A 24,535-nucleotide genomic window follows, 5' to 3' on the forward strand; every position below is an offset into this window, starting at 1 on the left:
TGGGGGCATTTTTGCTACTGGCATATGTGGTGGTGGATTAAGAGGAAAGAAAGATGGTTAAAATCAGCATAAAATTGAAATGTGAATTTAACGTGATTTGTGCCATAAGAGAGGTCTGCAAAAAGTGGTTCACAGAAGAGACAAATGACATGTTTTTTAAATATGCTTTTTCCACATACAGGTGAAGGAGAAGGATCTGTTGGTATTATTTTAACTTTAGCCATGAATATCATGAACACCTTGCAGTGGGCTGTAAACTCTAGCATCGATGTGGATAGCTTGGTAAGTTATTATTATTTTTTTTTTACTTTATGAAAAAATTCAGACAAAACAAAAAGTATAGGTAAGAACATAAGGAATAACTATATATCATGACAGAGCTTAAGAAATACGTTCCTACAGATAAATTAAAGACTGTTTAGTATCTCTCAATGAGCCCATATCTCATCTTTTCTCCACATAGACAGTCACTATGAAGATCAGATCTTGCACATGTCTCCTGTCCCAGGATTTTTCTAGGACAGATACTTAGGTGTGGAATTGACGGAATTCACCCATGCTCAACTTTATGATGCTAAATTGTCCTTAAATCTGTTCCACCAATGAACAATCCTATAAAGAGGCTGCAGGAATTCTCCCAGCCCTATGTCTTTAGCAACACTTTTGTTCAGTCAGAATTTTAAATTTTGGCCATTAAGTGGATGTGGAAGACAGGGAAGCCTACATATTTCATGTTAAAATCCGTTTGGGCTCCTCTTCTGTTAATTGTTTGTTTATCCGTTGCTCAGTTCTGAACTAGACTGGCTTGTTTCTTCCTTAATTGGGTCAGTAGGAGTTTATGAATCCTGGATCAGTTGTCAGTTTGTGCATTTTAAACATAGTCCTTCAGTCAGTGGCATGGCTGAATATGTCTTTTGATGAAAAAAAGCCTTTAAGTTTATTGAAGATAAACTTATTAATCTTTTCCTTTGTGGATTGTGCTTTTAGTGTCTTATTTAAGAAGTTCTGCCCATATCTTAGGTTTTCAAATTCAGTAGTATAACATTTGTTCATAATGTTCTGATTTTTTAAAAACTTTTAATTTTTTTTTTTAGTGGTTGATGGACCTTTATTTTATTCATTTATTTGTATGTGGTGCCAAGAATTGAACCCAGTGCTTCACATATGTGAGGCAAGTACTCTGCCACTGAGCCACAACCCGAGCCCTAATATTCTGATTTTTAGAAAGTTTCCAGTCTTAGTGAAGCTTTATTTTTCCTTAAGTGTTTATCACTGTCTCCTCACTTTTTGTTTGATCAATTTTGCCACAGATTTATATTCATTATAAGTGTGCTACAGAACATATTTTGGTTTTGTTGTTTTCCTTGTCTCTTGTTCCATAGAATACAGAGCCTGTAGTTGCTTATGTACTAGCAATATGTCAGGAACAGAAATCCCCTGGGCAGCTGGAGTGAGTAGAGAGGGAGATTTTTTTTTTCCATTTTTATTTAATGATCAAATACATAATTTTTAGTCAGACTATATAGCTGTCCTAGGTACTTCATGATTGACTTTTCTTTAGACATTTTTTGGAATACTATATTGAAAATTATTCATCCATTATTGCATCGATGGGAGATCTAAAAACCCAAGTAAAAAAAGAGTCTACAACAATATTATTTCACTTTTTGTGTAAATTCCTTTCCCTTTTCTATTAGACAAGTCACATATTCTCAAACCACACACATTTGAACAATTAAAATCAGTATAATCATTTGGAACAAAAATCATTATGTAAATATCTCTAGGGGGAAAAACTTTTCAATACCTTTTTTTTGCCCTTGTGTCTGTATTTTATTGAAGTATCTTAATAATTCATTAAAATGTAATATACCTTTAGCATAGAGTTTGTTTCTTTTACTTTTTTTAAACTTGATTAGATCTTTTAGTATCTCCATTATTTTTTTTCCACATTTTTATTGATGCATTATAGTTGTACATAATGATGGGATTTATTGTTACACATTCTTATATGCACACAATATAACAATATAATTTGACCAATATCACTCCCCAGTACTTACCAATATCACTCCCCAGTACCTTCCCAACTTCCATCCTTTGTTCTCTTCCTATTTTGATCTCCCTTTGATTTTAGGAGATCTGCTCCTACCTTTCTTTTCCTTTTCCCCCTCTAGGTTTTGCATATGAGAGAAAAAATAGGACCCTTGAAACTCTGAGTTTGACATATTTTGCTGAACATAATGGTCACAAATTCTGTCTATTTTCTTAGTTCTCCATTCTTCTCACTTCTATTTCATTATGCTTTAGGAGTTGGGTCTCATAAAGGTATGTAAAAGGGTTTCTGTTGGAAAGTAGCAGAAGAATATTAAATATATTGTGTTTGTATTTATTCAATACCAATATTTACAAATACAAAAATTCTTTGTTCAGTTCCTACAACGTTGACTTTACCTTTTACAATTCTTCTGCACTTTACCTGTTTCTTTATTTAAAAACATCTCTTTACCTTGTATAGAAAAATTCCCTTCTTTTGCCTTACTCATTTTCTTGCTTTGTGTAAGAAGTTCTACATGATGATGTCAAACTTTTGTTCTGTGCGTTTTTATTCTGCAGGTCCAATCTCATGGGAGTTGCTTGAAGGTATTAGTTTTACACATAAGCATCCTGGGATTTGTAACCTGTGTTTTGACATTGTGTCTTTCATCTCATGGCATAAAAGGGCTTTGCAAGATTGTATTATGTTATGATATAGCCTGTGAACCATATCAATATTTGCATTTGATTTCACTTTTAGAAAGTCATATTCTTTTGTATATCAAAGTGAGTATGTGAGTTTTCATGTGCCTGCCAAATAGCACAAGTCTTTCCCAGGTATCTGTGAGCATTTATCTACTTATCAATTCACATTATACTGCTGTCACCCACACAGTTACTAAAGTTATAGAGTCACCTTTTTATTTTCATCTCAAATATGCTGTGAGGGAGGAGAAGAGATAGATTGAGCTATGTCCTAAGATTTCACGTTTGTGTGACACTAACACCAAAGGTCCTTGGACTTCCAAAGTGAAAACTCCATGTGCTGTCATTTTACTTTACTAAGTTATTCACTGAATTTAGAGTTGGAGTAAATGGGATTTTTTTTTTAATGCATACTTTTAGTTTTCAAGTGCAGGGCGTTCAGGAAAAAGAATCCTTGGGTTCTTGCTACATACCTTGTAGAAATAAGAACAAGAAAAAAAAATATTTCACTCACCCTTACCCACCTGGCTTCATTTAAACATGGACAGAAAATGAAACACTGACAGGACCTAAAGTCATGAAAATGGCAGTATTGTTTTTCTTCTACTTCCCACCTGCTGCTTATACCCAGGTGCCTAACTTTCTTTAGCTTTCTACTAGTATCTAGATGATAACAATAACTTGAATGACTTTGTATTTATGATCACACATCTCAAATACCAGCACTCAAAACTACACAACAACATTTTTATTATGTTTTACTAATAAATTCTTTATTGTATTCCCAAAGGTAGCTCTTTCCCACCTTCTAGTCTCCTCTCAGATTCTCCAATAATTCTATCCCCTGTGCTTTCATCCATGACTTCGCTGCATGCCTTGTAGAAATGAATAGGTATAATCTGAGCAAATCCACTCACCTCTCTCCACCAGTGACACCAGCCTACTGCACCTCTACTCAATTCCCAGTCTTCCTTCTGTGTTCCTGCTCCTATACACAGGCATATAATATACAATTTCCTGCTTTGTGGGGCCTTTCACACTAGCAGAAAATTACTCACCCTTAATCTCCAGCTTTCATATCATTTCTTTGACCTAGTTTCAGCAAAACTTCTTGAGAGATTGCCTTTCTCTGTTTTCTCCTCCCATTCTTCCTACAGCCTGCTTTATTGTATTCCCATCACTCATCTGACTCACAACCAGCATCTTGCCAATGCCAGAGTCCTTGCCTCCTGCGATTATTGAGCAGTATTTGCTGTGGGCAAAACTGTTTGCTACTCCCACTTTGTTTCCCTGATACCTCCTTATTCCTCTGTAGTCCTTTTGGGGGCCATTTCTCTCTTGCAGATTTTTAACCAAAAGCTTTGTTGCAGCTCTCCTATTCATATTTCCTCTATCTGTTATTATCTAACCTCATGCTTCACAAACCATCTCTTGATGAATCATAAATTCATATCTTTAGTGAAGGCCTCACCTGCTCTCTGAACATGTATCCAGCTACCATCTTACCTCCATGTGTTCATTAATCACACCCATAAGAATGTCTTCCAGTAAACTTGACATTTTAGGACATGAGTTACCATGCCCTAAACACACACAGGGTTGTAAGGGACCATTAAAATGACACACAGCTTCCACTCTACCTCTTAATTTGCCAGGGAGGTTAAATAAATAAATAAAAGCCAGAAAATGTACCAAAGGTAATGTTTCAAACTCAGCCGTATCAAGCCATCTGGTGACTATGAAATTGCTTGCACTCATAGTAACCTGATTTGAATGAGGCAGTTGACAACTCATGTCTTTTTAATACTGTCTACCACAGGGTGAATACAGTTAAATATTCTCCAGAGGCGAATACAATCTTGCTTTCTCAGTTTTCCAGGGGAAGCAGCAGATAACCATCCCTGTTTCCAGTAGCTGCCTGTCTTTCCCTAATAAAGACCAGAGGAAGGAAGCCTCCAGAGTGAGCCTGAGGACAGTGAACCTGCAGGGCTCACATTTAGATTCCCGTTAATGAGGCTCCAGAAGGTTCTTACATGATTGACGCAATCCAAGAAGAGTTTTCTGTCAATAGAAACTCTCTCTGTTTCTCCTTTGTCCTTTTACTGCCTGTGTTTGTTTTGGGTTCCAGTAAAGATCAAGTGACTGATTGTACAATGACCAGCATGAAACCTGGTGGGAGGAGAAAAGGGGAATCTGGCTTTTTTTCATCACAGCTTCTGATGCCTAATGTCCTTGTAATAAAAACGGTTTCTGTTCTAAGAATCTGAGGAGAAAATTCATTTCTCATTTTTTTCTTTCTTTTAATGGGTTATTGATCATGCCTTTGATTTCTGTTCTCACAAGTCTTTGTGGTATGTTTTCCTCTCATGGCCTCTATCTCAAGACTTCTTTCCATCCAACTGTTGGTTGTCCTTCCATCCCATGGAGTGACTGTGTTGGGAAGAGTCCTGCATTCCACTCTGGCCACCTGAATGTTGTGTGGCATTAGGCAAGTCATAGCCCCTACCATCTAGGGGTTTTTTCTCATTTACTAATTGAAGCAGTTTGGTTAGGAATTTTCTAAGGTTCCTTCCATCTCTAGCATTGTCTCTCTTTTGAACCCTATTCTTATGAAAGATTTCAACTCTTGATTAGCATGACGGCATTATTCCAGACCTTTGTAGAAGTCACATACCTGCCCCCTAAATGCCAAAGTCTATAATTTTTTTTGACCTTTACATTTATCAGAGCTGATCAAAGGACTCTGACACAGTGTGTTTCTAGAATCCAAAAAGAGAAAGAAAATTTGGTAATGTTCTAGGTGTCTTGAATTAGTACAAGAGAACTAATGCAGGACATGAGAACTAATATGAGACATGAAAACCCTAAGGGATTGCTATGTAAAACAAAGTTTGGAGAGTTCAGAATATTTAGCGCACTTGGTGCCTGTCACTTTAACCTCCTGTATTTATATTTTCCTGTTTGAACAATGAAGGAATAGATTAAATCATAGGTTCTCAACCTGATAGCAGATGAAAAACCTTTACAAAAACAAAGATTATTCAGGTTTCACTAAGACCAATGAAATCTTTCCTTTTGGTGGTGGGCGGGATGATTGATCCTGTTGACTTTATTTTTAAAAATACAATAGATGATTCTATGGAGATCCAGGCTTCTGAATCACTTGATTAGATGCTTTCTAAGAGTCTTCTTAGCTCTGATTTTCTGTGAGCAATGGCAGGTGAGTCAGCAAACTTTTTCAGTAAAGGTTAAGATGGGAAAGACTGTCAGATTTGCAGTCTAGATGGTCTTATGGCAACTATTCAGTTCAACCTTTGAGGACAAAGCAGCCAGAGATAGTATATAAACATTGGTGTGCCCAAATGGGGCCTGCAGGCCATAGTTCTACTAATCTCTAATCTATGTCATACAATTAATTTTTAAATATTTTTTTGTTGTAGATGGACACAATACCTTTATTTTATTTATTTTTATGTAGTGCTAAGGATTGAACCCAGTGCCCCACACATACTAGGTGAGCACTCCACTGCTGAGCCACAACCCTAGTCCCTATAATTAATTTTTGAATTGATGGATCACCAACAAATTGTTTTTTTTCCTGTGTCAATCAATTATACACACATACACACATGACATGTAAAGCATAATGTTTAATGACAATACAAATATTGGGAAGCCCCAATATTTCAAAATTAAGATCCTCAGAGAAATATCTTATTAAAATAATAAAACCCTGAGAAGATATTTGATATGTTATTTTAGACTCCTCTTCTTGATATTTATTTTGAAATTTTGTTTGGTAGAAACTATGTAGACTCTAGCTGTATTCAACAAGCAATTGTTGATGGCTTATCATGTGCTTTTAAAAATAATAAAACATGGTAGAGTGCAAACAAGCTTCAATATGAGCAGAAGATTCTATGAGTATGTCAGACATGTCACAAAGAAGGGTAAATTGAAGAGTCTTCCTTTGCTTGTTGGCACAGTAACTAGTTATGCAATCTCTTTCAAGTTTTACCAGCTAGATCTGAAGCATAAGAAGTGATGCTATCATTGTATGACTTTGGTCTACCATGTTTATTAAAGGGGGCAGTGACATATTTGAAAGGTTCATGTTTGCTTGGGATATAAATTTTGTCTTTAGTTGCAGCAGATTTTCTCCCTTATGTGAAGGTCATGATATCCACTGCTTCTGACACTGTCTTGCCATGTCATTTACCGCAAGTTAGAGTACATAACCTATTTCTGTTGAAAGCAAGCTATAAAAGTTTACTAAAGGGTACAAATTTGTGATGTAGTATAAGAAACTCATTTATGCTGCTAATTAACACCAAATTGACACTTGGCTGACTTTTTATGTGTTATAGGAACATAATTAATAGAAGCAGAAAGATGGCCTCGAGTTTCAAAAATATATTTTGGGCAGAAAGTCTCTTTTCTTTCTTTTTTTTTTTGGGTGGGGGGAGGTACCAGGGATTGAACTCAGGGACACTCAACCATTGAGCCACATCCTCAGCCCTATTTTGTATTTTATGTAGAGACAGGGTCTCACTCAGTTGCTTAGTACCCCACTTTTGCTGAGGCTAGCTTTCAACTTGCAATCCTTCTACTTCAGCCTCCTGAGCTGCTGGGAATAGAGGTGTGTGCTACCACAGCTGTCCAGAAAGTCAGTTTTTCTGATAACCATCATCTCTTAAATCTATATGCATGACCTAAAGATGATGCTGTTGGCTCTATACAGCCTTGGGGCTCAGATCTGTGTTAGTGAATATTGAAAAGCATTTAGTTTGGGCCTACCTGGAAGGTTCTATGATTAAAAGCATTTTAATCTCTCCTTTTATGTACTTTATAGTTTTAGAATGTCTCCTGTGAAATGCGTGACATTTTTCACATTGTGACAGTTTCCCAGATGATCACTTCACATCTCTTTCTCCCAATCCTCCTATAACTATTTATGAAATCCTTTCCAGTGTTGCCAGCTAGACCTTAAGCATAAGAAGTGATGCTATCATCATATGGCTTTTGGGATATTATGGCATGTTTAGATGTTGTTGCATTATTTTGATATCCTGGAGTCTAAACAACCAAAGAATGTAAGAAAATAGAACAGATATTTATGTGAGGGAGAAGAGTCTAGATTCCAAAAATGGCTTTGAAGCCAACTCTTCCATCTTTGTCATCAAAGAAAGAGCAGGAAAATCAAGAATCATTTGCTTCTTGACTTAAATGCATCCCTCATAAAGTAAAGCTGAGATGATTAGGCTATGGTGTTGTTTTTGTTAAGACCATCATCTTCTCAAAAGACTTTGTTCTACTGATGCTTAGATTAGCAATTTTAAACATTATTATAAAGATAATGGTATTCAGTTTTAAGAATTAATTCCTTCCCAAGATGTTCAGGGGAATTTTTAGATCTTAATAAAATTAAATAATGAACCCAAGAATTTAAGCTGTGCTTCTTAAGCAACAATCTCATCTAATTTTGGCAATATTCCAATTTTATAGAATCGTATAGTATCTGCACTAGTTATGTCAAATTTTCCTCTCCACTGATGAAGAATAGGTTTAGTGTTTCAGTACCTGACTCTTGATTTGGCTTTATCTTTTACTTCTCAAAGTCTAAGAAGAAAGCTACTGTCTACCTGGTGGGAGCTGCAATGAAACTTTCCTATCAAGAAGGCCCCCATGTTTCTCCCCTGGCAAATCTTTTCTGTGCAAAGGAAGCAGCTACCTAAGGTTAAGGAGTAAGTCTACTGTCACTGATAATTGTCCACTCTGAGTTTACATCTCACACTATTTAGGGGACTGGACAATAACAGGGATTTTTATGTTTTATGAAAAAATGTATAGAAGATATTTCTACAAAAGGGCTAAGTGAAGTGAAAGAGCTCAATGAAAGCAAACAATAGGCTGGACTAAAAATAGTTTAGGATGTTGTAACTTCTAACAATGTACTTCTAACAAATTCTCAAGCTGAGAAACTGAGAGGTGAAATCCCAGCCTGGGCTACACACTGACGTCCTCACAGCATGCCATTCCCACTGCGCAGAAGCAGCCTTCTGCATGGGAGTGAAATTATGAGTTCTGTCATTTTTAATAGAGATTTATGAACTGAGTGCCTGATGCTAAGCAGTAGATGGAGAGGAATGCTGTGAATATTCCATTGTTGCATACAACAAGCAATGATTTGAAGAAAATTACTGTAATAGGCTGAGTGGTTTATCACCAAATCTAGAAGACATAAACTACAGGTCCTCTTACTTGCATGAACCCCTTTGAAAGCCCTAAACTTAATGTTATATGCATATTTTGAATTCTTCCCTAAATTACCTAAACTTTAGGATCCACAAAGCCAGGATCCCTTTCTGATTGTAGCCATGAGTCTTTGGCTATAAAATCACACGTACGAGAAATAGGACTTCAACTTTGCTGTATTTGAACTCATTTACTATTTGAACACACATTTTTCACTGAGTGGAAGAAACAATCTCAGTTAATTCAGAGATTTTGCCAGGTTCTGAGTAGAGTTTATAAACTAACAGAGGTACCAGGAAGGAGGGGGAGCATCTGGCCTACATTGTCCCTTGCCCAGCCTTGCTGTCTCTGATTCACTGTTGTTTCTATTTGATCTAGAGGTGTGTGGTCCAAGTAGACTGAGTTTTTGTTCTTGCCTCCACCATGAGCTCCCTTTTGCTGTTCTTTTCCTCAGCTTCTTCCATGCCCTGGAGAGGTTAAAAGCTTTAATTTGTTTTCCACCTAGCAATTCCACTATGGAAACACAGGGAAATCTAAAACTGCCTCAAATGGTCTGTGCCTAGAAATGACAATTCAACCATGTTCACTCTGCTGTCCCTATGTCATGTGGGGCACTAGAAGCTTCTCTGCAACATACCTCTTTCCTGGACTTTGCCTCAGAATTGAGACACAGGCTTCCTGTGATCTAAAGTGTCCCAAATCAACTTAGGATAGAACCAGGGTTTAGTCACAAGATCGGACTCCTTTACAGAGGATCTGGTGTCTAAACCTTTCTGTTCCCCTTACTCATGGGTATAGATTGTAGGGTGAAGAGAGTAGTTGCTTCTCAGGCATCATAAATTTGTTTATGATAAATATTTTTTCACATAGACACTATGCTTTGACTGACTCAGGCTATGGTTTTCTTTTCTTTCCTTCTTTTTTTTATTAATTCTATTTTTCTTTCTTTTCTTAAGAGACAGTATCTCACTGTTGTCCAGACTGGCCCCAAATACCTGGTCTCTTGCCCCAGCTTCCTAAAGACCTATGACTACAGGCCTGTGCCCGCTTGGGCTGGGGCTTTGGCATTTCAAGCTTAAAAAATATTCCTATGACCCCAAAATGTCAAACTGTCAATATCTGCCTTGAGTTTCAAAAGTCAGTTTTTGAAACTTGGAAAAATTGATGTTCTCTGTTCTGGCTCTGAGCAGGCTTCTCCTTCCAAAGGCAATGGAGGTAGAATAGTCAAGCTGAGAGCCTGTGAGGTATGAGGAATTGGCGAGTAATTCATAATGTTATCTGGCCACATCATCTATACAATAATGGTATTTCAGTGGCTATTGAAGTGAGCACAATGCAGGTGTCTGCCTAGTCACTTTTTCTTCCTGTCAGAAAATGTTCTAACTCATTGGATTGAATGAATGCTTTCTCATATGCTGTGGATGATTGCCCATGGTTAAGAAATAACACGTTCTTGGTCAGGCATGTTTGACCGTGCAGGGAGTGACTATAATAGCCTGTCTTTGGGTCATTCGAGTTGGAAATTTTCATTTTCTAAATTTGATAGGTACATATCATTATTCACATTGGACATCAAAAGTTCTGAATTCCCCTTCAGTTAATGAGCCTCAGTAATGGTGCATATAATGTACAGTGCTCAAACACAAGTCCTTAGATCAAAAAAAAAATTATTAAATTGTATATAATATTGCAATATGGCCAAAATGTGGTTGGGAGAATCTTTGTTTTTTAAATAATTATTTGTATAATTTTGAGTAGTTTAGACAGCAATATTTAAATGCTTTATTGATTACTTGGGAATACTAAAGAGTATATAATACTCTTTATAAAAGAAAGCTTGATATAGTATTTACCAAAGATTAGTTTATAATTTTCACACAATTGAAAAACAAAAATAACAGTTCCTATTTTATAAAGTTAAGCTATCTTTGTATATTTATTTCTCTAAGTCATTGCAAGAGAAAGATGCTATTCTTATACAGGATAAATATAGTAAGTGTTTTAACTGTGTTTGAGCTAGTTTTCTGGCAGTTTTATTGCAATGATAATTATAGCCATAATTTATCTATCAGACCTTATATAGACTAGCAGCTCTATGAAAGTTACTGACAGTGAAATGCAAGGGTACAGTTTAATTCCAAAGTAATCAACAATGATTGAATCAGAATTTCACAGCCCCTTGAAGTCATTTGTAATTCAGAATTTAAAACATTACAAGTGGGAAGAATTGTAATTATATCCCATTTGCTTTCTCTTGAGTTATTTATGATGGGTGTGGGCTTTGGACCCTTTTTATTTCCATTAACAGTGTGTTTGACTTAAAAAAGATTCTCTTGTTCAATCTTGATTTAAAGTAATTCTTAAAGGCAATCTTGAAGGTAATTTATAGATGTTTTCAAGATGAAGGAAACTGAAACACAGAATTACTATACAGAAGAAAGAACTTTATAAACAAAGCAGGCTTGATCAGTGGCATGCGAAAATAGGCATTAAAGTTAGAATTGTGAAGATGAACTTTCAATGTTCAGTAAAGGATTGATGTCTGAACTACTATGTTTCAGCCCATACTAAAAATGAAGACACTTTCCATTTTCACCTTTTCATGATAAAAAATAAAAGTGATAGATGCATTTCTATCTACTTGTTTTTATTTAAAAAGAATTATTTCAGGGCTGGGGATGTGGCTCAAGCTGTAGTACGCTCGCCTGGCATGCGTGCGGCCCGGGTTCGATCCTCAGCACCACATTCAAACAAAGATGTTGTGTCCGCTGAAAACCAAAAAAAATAAATAAATAAATATTAGAAATTTCTCTCTCTCTCTCTCTCTCTCTCTCTCTCTCTCTCTCTCTCTCTTAAAAAAAAGAATTATTTCAACCATCTAAGCCATAGTTATAAATAAGAGGATAATATACTAATAATAGAAAGTTAGTTAATGTTGTAAAGGTAAATAAAGTCAACATCAACAGTTAGTGTCAAGACTCAGAATAAGCAGTAAAATTCTGTCCTCTAAGCTATTAATATCTCAGAAGGGCTGAACAACAGGATCAAGGGTATCTTTTTGGAAGTGCTTCTTACCTTGATTTAATTATTTCAGATTGTAGACATGTATCAAATGACCATAAAGTACCCTATAAAGATGTACAAATTATAAAAATGATGATAAAAAAGTGAAAAGGATATTTTTAAAAACAAAAAATTGAGAGAATTCTGTCTTTAAATTCTTATTTATTAATTTTTATTTACTCATGTTATTCATTCATTCATTGTTGAATATCTATTGAATACATATTATAATAGGCTGTATTAAAAATTATATTATAAATTCTAATAAATCATAAATATCAGAAATATGGTTGTGTTAAAGAATTTAATTAAATATCTTCTAAAAGTAGTAGAGCTCCTTTACTTTTGTGTATATTAAAGATATACTTTATTAAGTATTATACCAACGAATTTATAAAGCAGATGCATATGTTATTTCAAATATAACCCTTATGTGTAGTTGCTTTCTGAATAGCACTGGAAATTGATATTTAAATAATTAGGATTGAAAATGTAAATATTTAACAACAGATTTATGCCAATGCCTTAAATCTGTTTTAAGATTATTGTGAGATTATTTAAAACTGATTAAATATCAAGAGTCTACTTATGACCCAGCTGACATAGAGAATTGTAGATAGTTATTGAAGTAGTTTGAAAGAAAAATGAGAATCTTCAGCAGTGGTTATGAGGTGTGGTACATTTTATTATAATATAACATCTGTACAGCATTGTGCAGTACTCCTCCTAGTAGGAAAAAAAAAATCCTTCTGACAACATCTATTCTCTTGAGAATAGTTGGCTATTTGTGTGTTGCTTGCGTAACTAAAAATTCAGTGATCACAAAGATAAACAGGTCTATCCAGAGCCCATCTTTACAAATTTTAGTTAATTCTCTTTGGTTAAGCTTTTGATTATATCCAATTATTTCCTGTTGGTTCATTGACAGACCTGACAAATAACTGAGTGACGAGTAGCCAGCATCACATCTCACAAGTTATTTTTTAGGAAACATCAAACTAATTATGATACTGTCTACAGTTTTTAAGCAAACAAATATAAAATACTTTTGTTTCAGATGCGATCTGTGAGCCGTGTCTTTAAGTTCATTGACATGCCAACAGAAGACAGTAAATCCTCCAAGTCCATCAAACCATCCAAGGATGACCAGCTCTCAAAAGTTATGATTATTGAGAATCAACATGTGAAGAAAGATGACATCTGGCCCTCAGGGGGCCAAATGACTGTCAAAGACCTCACAGCGAAATATGTAGATGGTGGGAATGCCATATTAGAGAACATTTCCTTCTCAATAAGTCCTGGCCAGAGGGTGAGATATAAACATTGCTTGCTTTGTTTCAGGTTGTTATTATATGGAGTCACTTCTATATGAAATTTAATTTGCAGAGTCCTTAATCTATATAATAGCCTGATTTTAAATGACTGTACTTGCAGAATATCTAATTAATTGTTAGTTTCCCAACTGTGGAAGCCATTGACTAAATCAAAATTATAACATGTTTTAAATTTTCCTACTTGTAAATGTATTCCAAAAAGAGAAATATTGTATTTCTGACTCCATCATTAGTCTTTAATTTTATCTGGTTGATGTTCTGTCAAATGGAACTTTTTTTGTAGCTTTTTTCAGTTTTTTTTTTTTTTTTTTTTTAGTTTTCATAAAGATATATTTAATTTTCCCCCAACTGTTACTAAGAAGAATTGACGGAAGAATTATTTACTAAGCAGTAATTTTTTGCTTACTAAGTAATAACTTAATTATTTACCACACAGAAATAAGTAACGGTGTTATTTTGAAGTGTTTCTTATAAATCCCAGCATTGTGCTGGACACAGAAGGAACTCATTACGTACAGATTTTTTGAATAGATTCTTAGAGAAGAGAATGGTTGTTTCCTGTATAGTTTATGCTTTATAAGTGTAGTTCTATATTGTTTTCAGATCGCTTATTCTGTACTACTCTATAAATCTAAACAAAGTTATCACATATTTTTGATTGATTGTCTTTTTCTAATCAAGATAGAAAGTTGAATTTGAAAACTTCATCGTTTTGTGTTTAACTTCAAATAGAGATTTCAAAAAGTAAATTTATGGTCGATAAAGATGTGAGGAATTGGGCTGGGGTTGTGGCTCAGTGGTAGAGTACTGGTCTGCGAGGAACTGGTTTGATCCTTAGCACCACATAAAAATGAATAAATAAAATAATGGTACTGTGTCCATCTACAACTAAAAGTATATTTTAAAGAAAGATATTAGGAATTATAAATACTGACATAAAAACAGACTATTAGCACTCATTTTTCAGAATACTTGATAAACAGTTAATGCATTCGACCAATTTCTGTTAAAAATAAATATAGGATGAACAAAAAGTCCTTGTGTGATGCTAACTGACTTAAGATGGAACACCAGAAATTTTGACTTCTCTCTTAATCTTAGGGATAAATAAATTCACATATCACTAAAATATTATTTTTCCGTTCATCAAGAATGGGGTTTGTTTTATTTTTTCTGTTCTTGAGGAAAAACAGTTTTTGTTGCAGTTATTTTTTAGTTGGAAATGGACAAAATACCTTTATTTTATTTATTCTTATGTGATGCTGAGGATCGAACCCAGTACCTCATGCATGCTAGGCAACTGCTCCACCACTGAACTACAATCCTTGCCTGTAAAAACAGTTTTAACTTAGTGTAAACGGAAAGATTTTAGATGATTGAATTTGTCTTTAGTGTCAGCATGGGGTTATTCATGGGATTGTTTATGGATATTAAATTTACATTGGAGTCTTGATGAAATGTCTGAAATTTTTAACATTTTTTTCTTCATTACTGAACATGAGGAGATGTTAGTTATGGTTTGGAATAATGTAAAATTAATTATTTGCCTTAGTTCCTCCCTTGCCTTGAAAAAACATAATTAATTACTGTATTCTGCTTTGCTTATCAATAAATACCATAGGCATCCAGAGTGTCTTTTGCTGGGACCACCAGGATGAATGCCAAAAAATGCAATAATTGTTAAATACAGTAGCACAACAGGTTGATATAAACTTGGGACAGATGCCTTGGTAAATTATTTGCTTTAGCATGGTATAACTATCATCCCTTTATTAATTTATTTGGGTCTCAAGTGTAAGTAGGTGTCTTGAGGAAAATAAGTTGGGTCTTATTTTTTTAATTTGCTCTGGCAATCTCACTTAATTGTCATATTTAGACCATTGGCATTGAAAGTGATCATTGATGTAGTTGGATAAATATCCGCCATATTTGTTTTTCTGTTTGTTGCCTTTGTTCTTTATTTCTTTTTTTATCTTTAACCCTTTCCTTTACATTGTAGTTACAATTAAGCATTTTATGATTCCATTTTATCTCCTTTCTTAGAATAAAAATTCTATTTTTTAAAATGAATTCTCTTTTTTTAATGGTTTACCTAGAGTTTGCAATATACACTTACAAATAACCAAAGTTTATTTTCAAATAATACTATATCATTTCACAGGGAGTGCAAGTACCTTATAATAACAAAATTTTACCAGCTCCTTTAAATATAGTATTCTTGTTATATTTTATTTTACTTATATATACATATAAAAGTATACATATATATAATGTATATGATCAAATATATTGTAGTTATAATTATTCTGAGCAAACTACTTTTCATTAGATCAACCAGGAATAAGAAAAATTAAAGTTCTCATTTTGCCCTCACTTATTTATTTAGATACTCTTTCTTTAGATAGATACAAGTTTCTGCCAAATACAGATCTGAGTTTCATTTTTTTTTCTCTGACATTCTTTTGACTTTACATTCTCTGACTTCTTTTGACATTTCTTGTGAGACAGGTCTACTGAAGAACACATTCCTTCAATTTTTTGTCTGACAAAAATTATCCTTATCACTTTGGAATGATAATTCCACAGGGTAAATTCTTGTTTCTGCAATTCTAGTTTGACTTGTTCTTTCTCTCAACATTTTAAATGTTTCACTTCACTCCATTTCTTGATTGCATAGATTCTGAGAAATTAGATGTAACTTTTATCTTTGTTTCTTAAAAAATAAAACATTTTTTCCTCTAGTTTTTTTAAAGAGCTTTAATTTCTTTTTGATATTTTTTTAATAGTTTGACTATGCTATGCCTCAATATAGCTTTTTGGGTTTTGTTTATTTATTGGTTTGCTTTTGACATTATTCTGCTTGATTTTCTTTGAGTTGTGGTATGGCATCTGACAGTAATTTTGGAGAAACTCTCAGTCATTATCCTTTCAAATATTTCCCTCCCTTCCTCCCTTTCTTTCCCTCCCCTACCCATTTCATCCTTCTCCTTCTGGTATTCCAGTTATGCAGATGTTACACTTTTGTAGTTGTCTCACAGTTCTTGGGTATTCAGTTTTTTTTTGTCTGTGCGTGTTTGTGTGTTTGCTTATTGCAGGGCTGGGGATTGAACCCAGTGTTTTCTAGCATTCTAGGAAAGTGCACTACTACACTAGCCTCTCTCCATCATGACTGAGCTCATCAAAGGAATTCTTCATTTTTGTTCCAGCATTTTTTTTAATCTCTAGAATTTATTGTGATTCTGTCTTAGAATTTCCACTTTTCTGTTTACATTATTCATCTGTTTTTGCAGATTATGTATTTTCCTATTAAAAATCTCATCTTATTAGTCATAGTTGTTAAAGTTCTGACTCTCTTAATTCCAAACGTCCCTGTCATATCTGACTCTGGTTCTGATACTTACTCTGTGTCTTCGAATTATTGCTTTTTTTTTAAAGTTAGTTTATTTATTTTGATTTTCAATTTGCTTTGTAATTTTTTATTGAAACTTGAACGTGATGTGCTAGATAAAATGAGCCACAATAAACAGGCCTTTAGTAATGTAGTGGTAAGGTGTTGGGGGAGGGCAGCCTCTTAATAGTCCTATGACTAAATCTCAGGCTTTACTGAACTTGTGTCCTTGAGCTGTGAACTTCACTTAGCTTTTCCCACCACATTTAGGTGGGACAGAATGACAAGAGTGGACTAGAGTTAAATATTCCCTTACCTTAATTCAGCTAGGCTCTGAAAAAAAAAAATCATTAATAGGTTTGACATGGTAAAATAGTTTTTCTTAAGTATAGGCCTTATTAAGAACAGAATGCCCTAGTCTATTTCAAAATGGTTACTTTTGTCCTCCTTTTGCCTGAAACATTAGAGAATTTTTCTTTAATCTTCACTGTAAGAACAGGGTAGAACTCCTGGAGATAAAATTTATGCAAGTTTAGAGCTTCCTGATGACTGAGTCCCCTTAGAATAGCTTTGCTTTCAGACTCACCCACACTGTTTCCAGCAAGTTATCAGTTACAGTGTAGGCTTTCCTACCCTGATGTGCTGGCTCCCTCAGGTTTCTGCTTGGTGGCTTCTGTCTGATTCTCTGTATGATTCTCTGTGTCTGCTAGTCTATCCCTCCTGTTTGGGGTAATCATGGTTCCCATTGTGACCTTATATCTCTGGTAGATCCAAGAAAAGTTGTCGATTTTCCACTTTGCTGAAGTCTTCACTTGTTTGGATGCAGTGACCAGTTCCAAGCTCTGCACATGTCAGACTGGAATCAGGAAGTAGTTTATTTTTTTATCCTATTGTCGAGCACATTGTCTAGTTTAATAAATCTTGAATGAATGAATAATTAATAAATGAATGGATGGCTTATTCCTTCTTTTAAGTCATATGCTTCCTTAGAATAGGAATTGACTCTTAAAATGTCTTATGGGCAGTTCTCTTAGAAATGCCATTTCTATTGCCTTGTTCTTAGAGTTGTAACAGCATCCTGCAAACTGTAACAGAATATATTTCTTATATACTGAATTAAGAAGCAAACTCAAATTAGTATGCTATTTTGGGTATGTAAAAATACTTCAAACTCAATTGTGTGCTAATTACTCTTCTTGGAAAAAGAAGCAGTTGAAAATTCAAAATTTAAATGGACATATCCTTTAATTTTTAATGGATTTCAATGTTTGTGGCTATAGGAGGGATAAATGAAAAAAATAAATATTTTATGCAGAAAAATTATTCAATCTTCACATTAAAACACGTTGTCCATAGGAATTGCTTTATGGAAAAGGTATCCTACAAATTTATTTGCTATTAAACACCTTTAGTTCACAGAAATTATGCTTTAAAAGTTTTTATTTTTAATGCATGAGGAATATAGCACCTTCCATATTGCTGTTACTTTGAAAATATTTTTTTCAATCTCAAATAGCTTTTTTTAATTTTTTTTAATTTTTTGGTCTAAATTTTAATAACCAGATTATCTTCCCCCAAATCGAGTACCTCTAGCTTTTTTCTTTTCCCTTTTCTCCTGAAAATGTAGGCTGGAGTTTTAATTTGGAGTCAGGTCCTTCATGATAAACCTAGGCTTAATTCTCCAGATGGCATGTTTTAAATGTGATAGTACTAGAAAGTCCAGTGATTAAAGAGATATTTAATAATTCTTTAATGTCTATTTTTTGGGGAGTGATTATAGCTGCTTTCTCAATTTGTAGTCCCTTCAAAATACTTTAGTATCCAAAGTGATTCATAGAAGAGCAAGGCCTTATTAAGAACAGAATGCCCTAGTCTATCTCAAAATGGTTACTTTTGTCCTCTTCTTGCCTGAAACATAGGAGAATTTTTCTAGATCAAATTAGCACAAACACTTAACTGCCTATTTGGTTTGTTAACACATATCTCATTTTTGTCTTGGGAAAAATTGGTGTGCAATAGATGAATCATTCAATAATTTGAGCAGCATATAAGTTTTATTAGTAATAAACAGGTATAGGAACATATAAAATCTTCAATTATGATACAGTGCTGGCCTGGCATGCCAGAGGCCCTGGATCTAAATTTCACTTGACTTAGTGTCTTGATTTATAGAGACCACAAGGAAATGAAAAATAATTACAACCTACTTCTATCTGTTGCAGTGTTAAAATTGCAAATCAGACACTAATAAGGAAAGTAGTGAGACTATTCTATTCATGGTATAATGTGATCACAACTAGCACTAAACTCAACAGTGTTTTGACTTTCCACATAATAGTTTGATTTATCCTCATCCAAAATTCTCAGAGAGGAGACATATTGAAGTTACTAGAAAATACTGACTTGGAATTAGGGTATGTCTTTGAAGCTTATTTATGGGAAGTACTCTTACAAATCCTGGAAAAGAATTATGATGTGTCAATTATATAAACAAGAAAATTGTGTTAGTCACAAACCAATGAGAATTCTTGCTGTTGAAAATCTTGTCATACATAATGCATTACTCGCAGTTCAGTGATAGGAGGAAACCAGAACAATAACTAAAGGCTTTAAAGCTAAACAAATTTGATTCTTAATCCAGTCTTATCCCAACATAAAAACAGAAGGAAAGGCAACATGGTCATTTATCCTATGGATTAGGACCCTGATTAATAATTTGGGGATTTAGACCTTAGGGTACATTTTAACCAATATTCTTGGTATGAATTTAGAGCAAATTACTGTCACCTATTGGACTTCTCTTTCTTCTCTTACCTTCTACCTCACCTGCAGTGTGCGTATTCAGATTGTTTACACAAAGCTCTACTGCTGTGTTTGAAAAATCATGTACTTTTGCAATACGGGCTTATTCAGAAATGTGCATATGAAATTCCACAAGATTGGAAATTAAGGGTGGTCTGGCAACTGACCAAAATTAACTAAATCCATTTATTTGTAAGAACAACTAAATACGTATGTTCATTCATCAGCTTATGTCCTTCCACCAGACTCTCTCCAGTCAATCTAAATAGGTATTTAATTGAGAATTTTGTATAAGCCAACCACGTTGCCAGGTGCTGAGAATGGAAAACAAGATAGACACCCTAGCCTTGTTGAAGTCTATCAGTTTTGGTGTGAACACAGGCAATAACTAAGAAAAAATAATTACAAATTGTAATCAATACTATGAAGAAACAGAGCAGCGTGTTGTGAATAACAGTTGCTTGATTTGGTTTTCTCACTCAGAGAAAAACATTTGTGAAAGTCCTAGTGTAGAGCTCCTATAGTGGATAGGAAGAGCATGGTTACTGTTATTATTGCTTACCAGCTTATCCCAAAGGCCTAGTTTATTAGCAAGTTTCTATAAATATTCATTAAGTTATCATTATCATGGGTGCTCATAAACTCTAACACATTTATTGTGGTCCACCTACTGGTTCTGGTTTACCAACTGTTACTGGTCTATGATGAAGTAAGTATAGATATTCAGAGAAAGCTTTTAGAAATTCATTTTTTTATTATATATTTTTAAAGTACTAATTTGCGATGAATTGGGAATTAAAAAACAATTCTTCATTATAGATAGTGTGATAAACACTATTCTAGAAGACCATTTGTAAAGAGGCCATATGATTGATTAAAAGAAGAAAAGGAAAGGAGAAGGAAGTGAATTGAATCTCATCACCAATCACTAAATGTCATGCAGTTTATTCTCTAGTCAGTTAATGACTGAAGGAACATTCCATCCCAACCCAACCCTCTTCCTCAAGAGCTGGAATCTGAACTAACATTAGAATACAGGGTTGGGGCACTCTGTGGGTCACCTGTAGCACTTGTCTCCCCCAACAATGTGTGACACCCTCAATTTCATGCTATGCTCTTCCAGACTAGACAACAAGAAGAGCTCCCCTTCCCTTTTCTTTAATGTCTTTTTTTGCTCCCTGAATTTGATTTGATGACTGTTCCAGTGCTTATCTATTCCTGGATTCACCCAGCCTCCTTTAGGAATATATAGCTCCCTGAACATATTCTTATTTATTGTCGGACCTGAAGTTGATACTTGCTTACTTTATTAGAAAGAGTATCTAAATATTAGACCTATTTTATATTAATTAACTTTCAAGTTTATATCCATGTTTGGAACTAGATCAGGGTATATATGTCTCTGCTTCTGGCTTACGCCCATCCTTAGAAATGATGTACATTAAGACACTCTGACTTTGCTTTTCTTAATGTTGAATGTGCGTTGTCAACCTTTTTGTCATTAGTAAAGGTCAGTGACATAAAAGACCAGTAACAGGTGTCTAATTCCTTGTGATAGTGCTTTTTCTACATTTCATTCTAGGATTATTTTTCCCTCCATAAATTGATCAGATTTGGGAATGTTCAAAAGGGTTTGAATGAGTAAGCAAAAATCTTCCCCTGATAACAGGAGAAAAAAATTCCACTGATTTTGATTGAAGGACAATCCTGAATTGCATTTACAGTATGGCATCTATATGTCTTGAGAGTAATTCCATCACCTTTTACTCCATAGGTAGGTCTCTTGGGAAGAACTGGATCAGGAAAGAGCACATTGTTATCAGCTTTTTTGAGGCTGCTGAACACTGAAGGAGAAATCCAGATTGATGGTGTATCTTGGGACTCAATATCTTTGCAACAGTGGAGGAAAGCTTTTGGAGTGATACCACAGGTGAGCATAAGATGTAGCCAGAAGGAAAGTAATGAAGGTTTCACGTCTACCATTATTTGATGGTTGCACTCAAGAAAGTCACAATAGTCTGTGAAATCAATTTGTTATTCATTGTTGTCTTTTTCTCCCCTGCAATGACAGAAAAAGATATCGTAAGGAGTAAAAAATGTCTCCAGAAGTTTGGAATTCTCTGTGACATGTAGTTATTAAAATGCCCATAGTTTTTGATAGCATTTATCAGAAGATAGTCTATAGCACTAGCCTGGGCTTTTGCTTTTACCAGCTTCCCCCCCACCACCACCACTCAGAGGTCTGAGCTCCAAATTAACAGTCACAGCAGGTTGAGAAATGCTTTGTAAGACCTAAAAGGTGCGCCTGAAAACAGTAAACACTTGGAAGCTTGAGATAGTAGAATTGAAAAAAGAAAATGTATTGGCTGCTTTTTGTTCTTTGGATAGGAAGAACCATGTCAGATTAAACTTAGCTTTTTTTTCCCCCTCTTAAATGTCATTCTTTGATTTGGGTCAAAAGAATTTCTAGTCTCATTGGCTTAGTACTATTTTATCTGTGTTATTGTACAATAGCATTTCTTGTATCAGAGAGAAATAGCAACAGTTTTGGTTTAAAATGATCTAAATGGAAACCAAAAACTGTCTTTATGGGGGCCCAAACTAAAAGGCATTTGCTCATCTCTATGGGTGTTTTCATTTAAAACAATCTTTTGTCCCTTAGTACTAGTGGGCTCTAGTATTCTAACACCTCTTCATTTTTAAATCAAAATTTAAATGCCAGGGGCATCTCCAAATAGATTGACTCAAATCTAAACTGAGAAAAAAAGCTTGCATGTCTTGATAGATTACCTTTGGGGGATATTTGCTCCTTTAAACTAATGAGGCACTAAATATCAAAAATGCTAGACTGATGCTTTTAATTCATTTGTTTGGACTTTGCCATGTTGCCAAAAACTCAATCCTGGCTGGAGTTTTGAAAACAGTCTTATTTTCTCAAAAAGAAAAAGTGGATTTTTGGATGGCCTAAAGATAAAGAAAAACTGGAAATACAAGTATCCCAAGGTGATAGCATTAGACAAAATAAAAATGCTGAAGAACATGGAATAGAATCTGGTTGTTAGAGAAGTGTTGCTATACAGTTTAACTAGGCCTTTTGGTCTCATTTTTAACTAACAATAATAAAGCTTTTGGTTTTCTTGTTTTTGTTCAGAATAGCTAGCTGTCCATTAGAGTCAGCCAAGCTCTAAAAGTCAATTTCAGTCTCACTGGGATCCTTTGGTTTATCTGCCATGTAGCAGACATTTTTGTATTCTTACATGTTCTACTTAGGAAACTAAATATTCCAAGACCTGGAGGAACCTAATGGACCAGTGTTATGAAAATTGCTTACCTTGCCTTTCTGCTAAAAGGAACCTTTCAAAATTGCCTTTGTTTCATTTTTCCTCTTCCATGGCTTTAAGCTTTATATAAACTAAGCAATAAATGCTTTTAGAGATTCCTTCTGAGATGCTTGATGATGCTGATCTAGATGTTTTCCCATATGTGTTTATGACCCTAATTTCTGGAACTAACTCCCAGTATCACAAGCATGTCGACAGAATGTACTATTTCTTCCACACTGAGAGCTTTTGGCTATTATGTGCTAAAGAAAGAGGATGAAATCCTCTTATGTTGTTGATATCAAAACGAAGAGATGCTTTTATTTTCATAATATTTTGGAATGTCCAAATTAAGAAACTTTTTTTTTTCTTTCCTGGAGTTTAATCTTTAGGAAGAAAAGAAGGAATTAAATATCCAAGGAAAGCTAATTTTATTTGCTTTTTTCATCCTCCTGTCTTTCAAACCCTGCAAGGGCATCGTTCTGAAGATCTCTGACATTGACCTATCAGAGATTGCTGGGTTAATTTGACACTAGTTTTCAGAGATGTGAAGGAACTTTGAACAAGAAACTTTTCTTCTGTCTTATACTGATCTTGAAATATTTGCTATGGAATCACAGAATGCTAATAGTTTTGGCAAGTCTTTGCAGTTTTGTTTTTAAATTTTTTAAATTTTTCTATTCTACAACAAAAAGAAATCTTGGAGAACACTCCAGCCCAGAGGAAATGCTATTGTATATATTTCAAGGCGGAGCTGTGAGGTCATGAAGAGGAGGCAGTGAGGTTTACAGTCAACAGTCCTCATGGCTTAGGGAGTTCAAAACACCAAGGATTAAAATTGCTCATTAGCCCTTGCCCAATAGGAATTCAATATTGTTTTGTCACTAAATTCTTGATCTCTTTTACAAGGGGTGGTGGTTCACTCAGTATTGGGTTTTAATCCACGTAACTTAGGTAAGTTATTTAATTTCTCTGTGCCTTAGTTTCATTTCCATAAAATAGGTATAATGCTAGTCACCACAAAACCTGAGGTTTTGTGGGTGTTGAAGGAATCAATACATGTCAAGTGTTTTTGCCTCCTCCCTGGCATATACTGAGTATATATAATACACCATGTTCTGGTAGTTGTTAATGTGATTATTATTTATAGTTCCTTGAGATAAGGGATCACGTCTCCTTTATCTTTGTATTGGATTAAAGGTATAGTATATTCTGTAGGGATGAATGATGTGTTGATAGTTTCACAAAGAAAGTGATGAATGAAAATGAGCCCTTTAGTGTCAAAAATGTGTAGGTTTTAGAAAAATTGGGTGCTTGGGCTTCCAGGCAGGGAAATTATGAACAACCACAAAGATGAGAATTAGAAAAATTGAGAGGTGGGAGAAAGATCAGAGGCCACATGTAGGGGTATGATAAGAAAGAAGAAAGACTTGACAGTTATTGACATGGTCCAGGCAAAGTCTGGGCTCACTCTTCTAGAGTGAAAGGGCAATAGGGCACTAATGGATGGCGGACAGACTTTGGGGGAAGTAATGAGAAGCAGTAATGAGACTCCAAAACTCTCCAGCTGTGTTGTGGTGAGCATCTGGACTAAACATGAGGACAGTGGCGATGAGGTGTCAAATTCAAGG

General features: G+C 34.7%; 1 protein-coding gene across 1 annotated transcript in view; it reads left to right on the forward strand.

Annotated features, from left to right (window-relative positions):
- The window catches only part of Cftr (CF transmembrane conductance regulator), a 191,361-nt gene that overhangs the window by 148,884 nt on the left and 17,942 nt on the right, over positions 1-24,535 (forward strand). Inside the window, exons 21-23 of the mRNA XM_076853473.2 lie at positions 182-282; positions 13,118-13,369; positions 21,359-21,514. Of these exons, the coding sequence (XP_076709588.1) occupies positions 182-282; positions 13,118-13,369; positions 21,359-21,514 (509 nt within the window). The remainder of the gene's footprint in view (positions 1-181; positions 283-13,117; positions 13,370-21,358; positions 21,515-24,535) is intronic.

The sequence above is a fragment of the Callospermophilus lateralis genome, chromosome 1 (genome assembly GCF_048772815.1).
Source record: "Callospermophilus lateralis isolate mCalLat2 chromosome 1, mCalLat2.hap1, whole genome shotgun sequence".
Classification (NCBI taxonomy): domain Eukaryota; kingdom Metazoa; phylum Chordata; class Mammalia; order Rodentia; family Sciuridae; genus Callospermophilus; species Callospermophilus lateralis.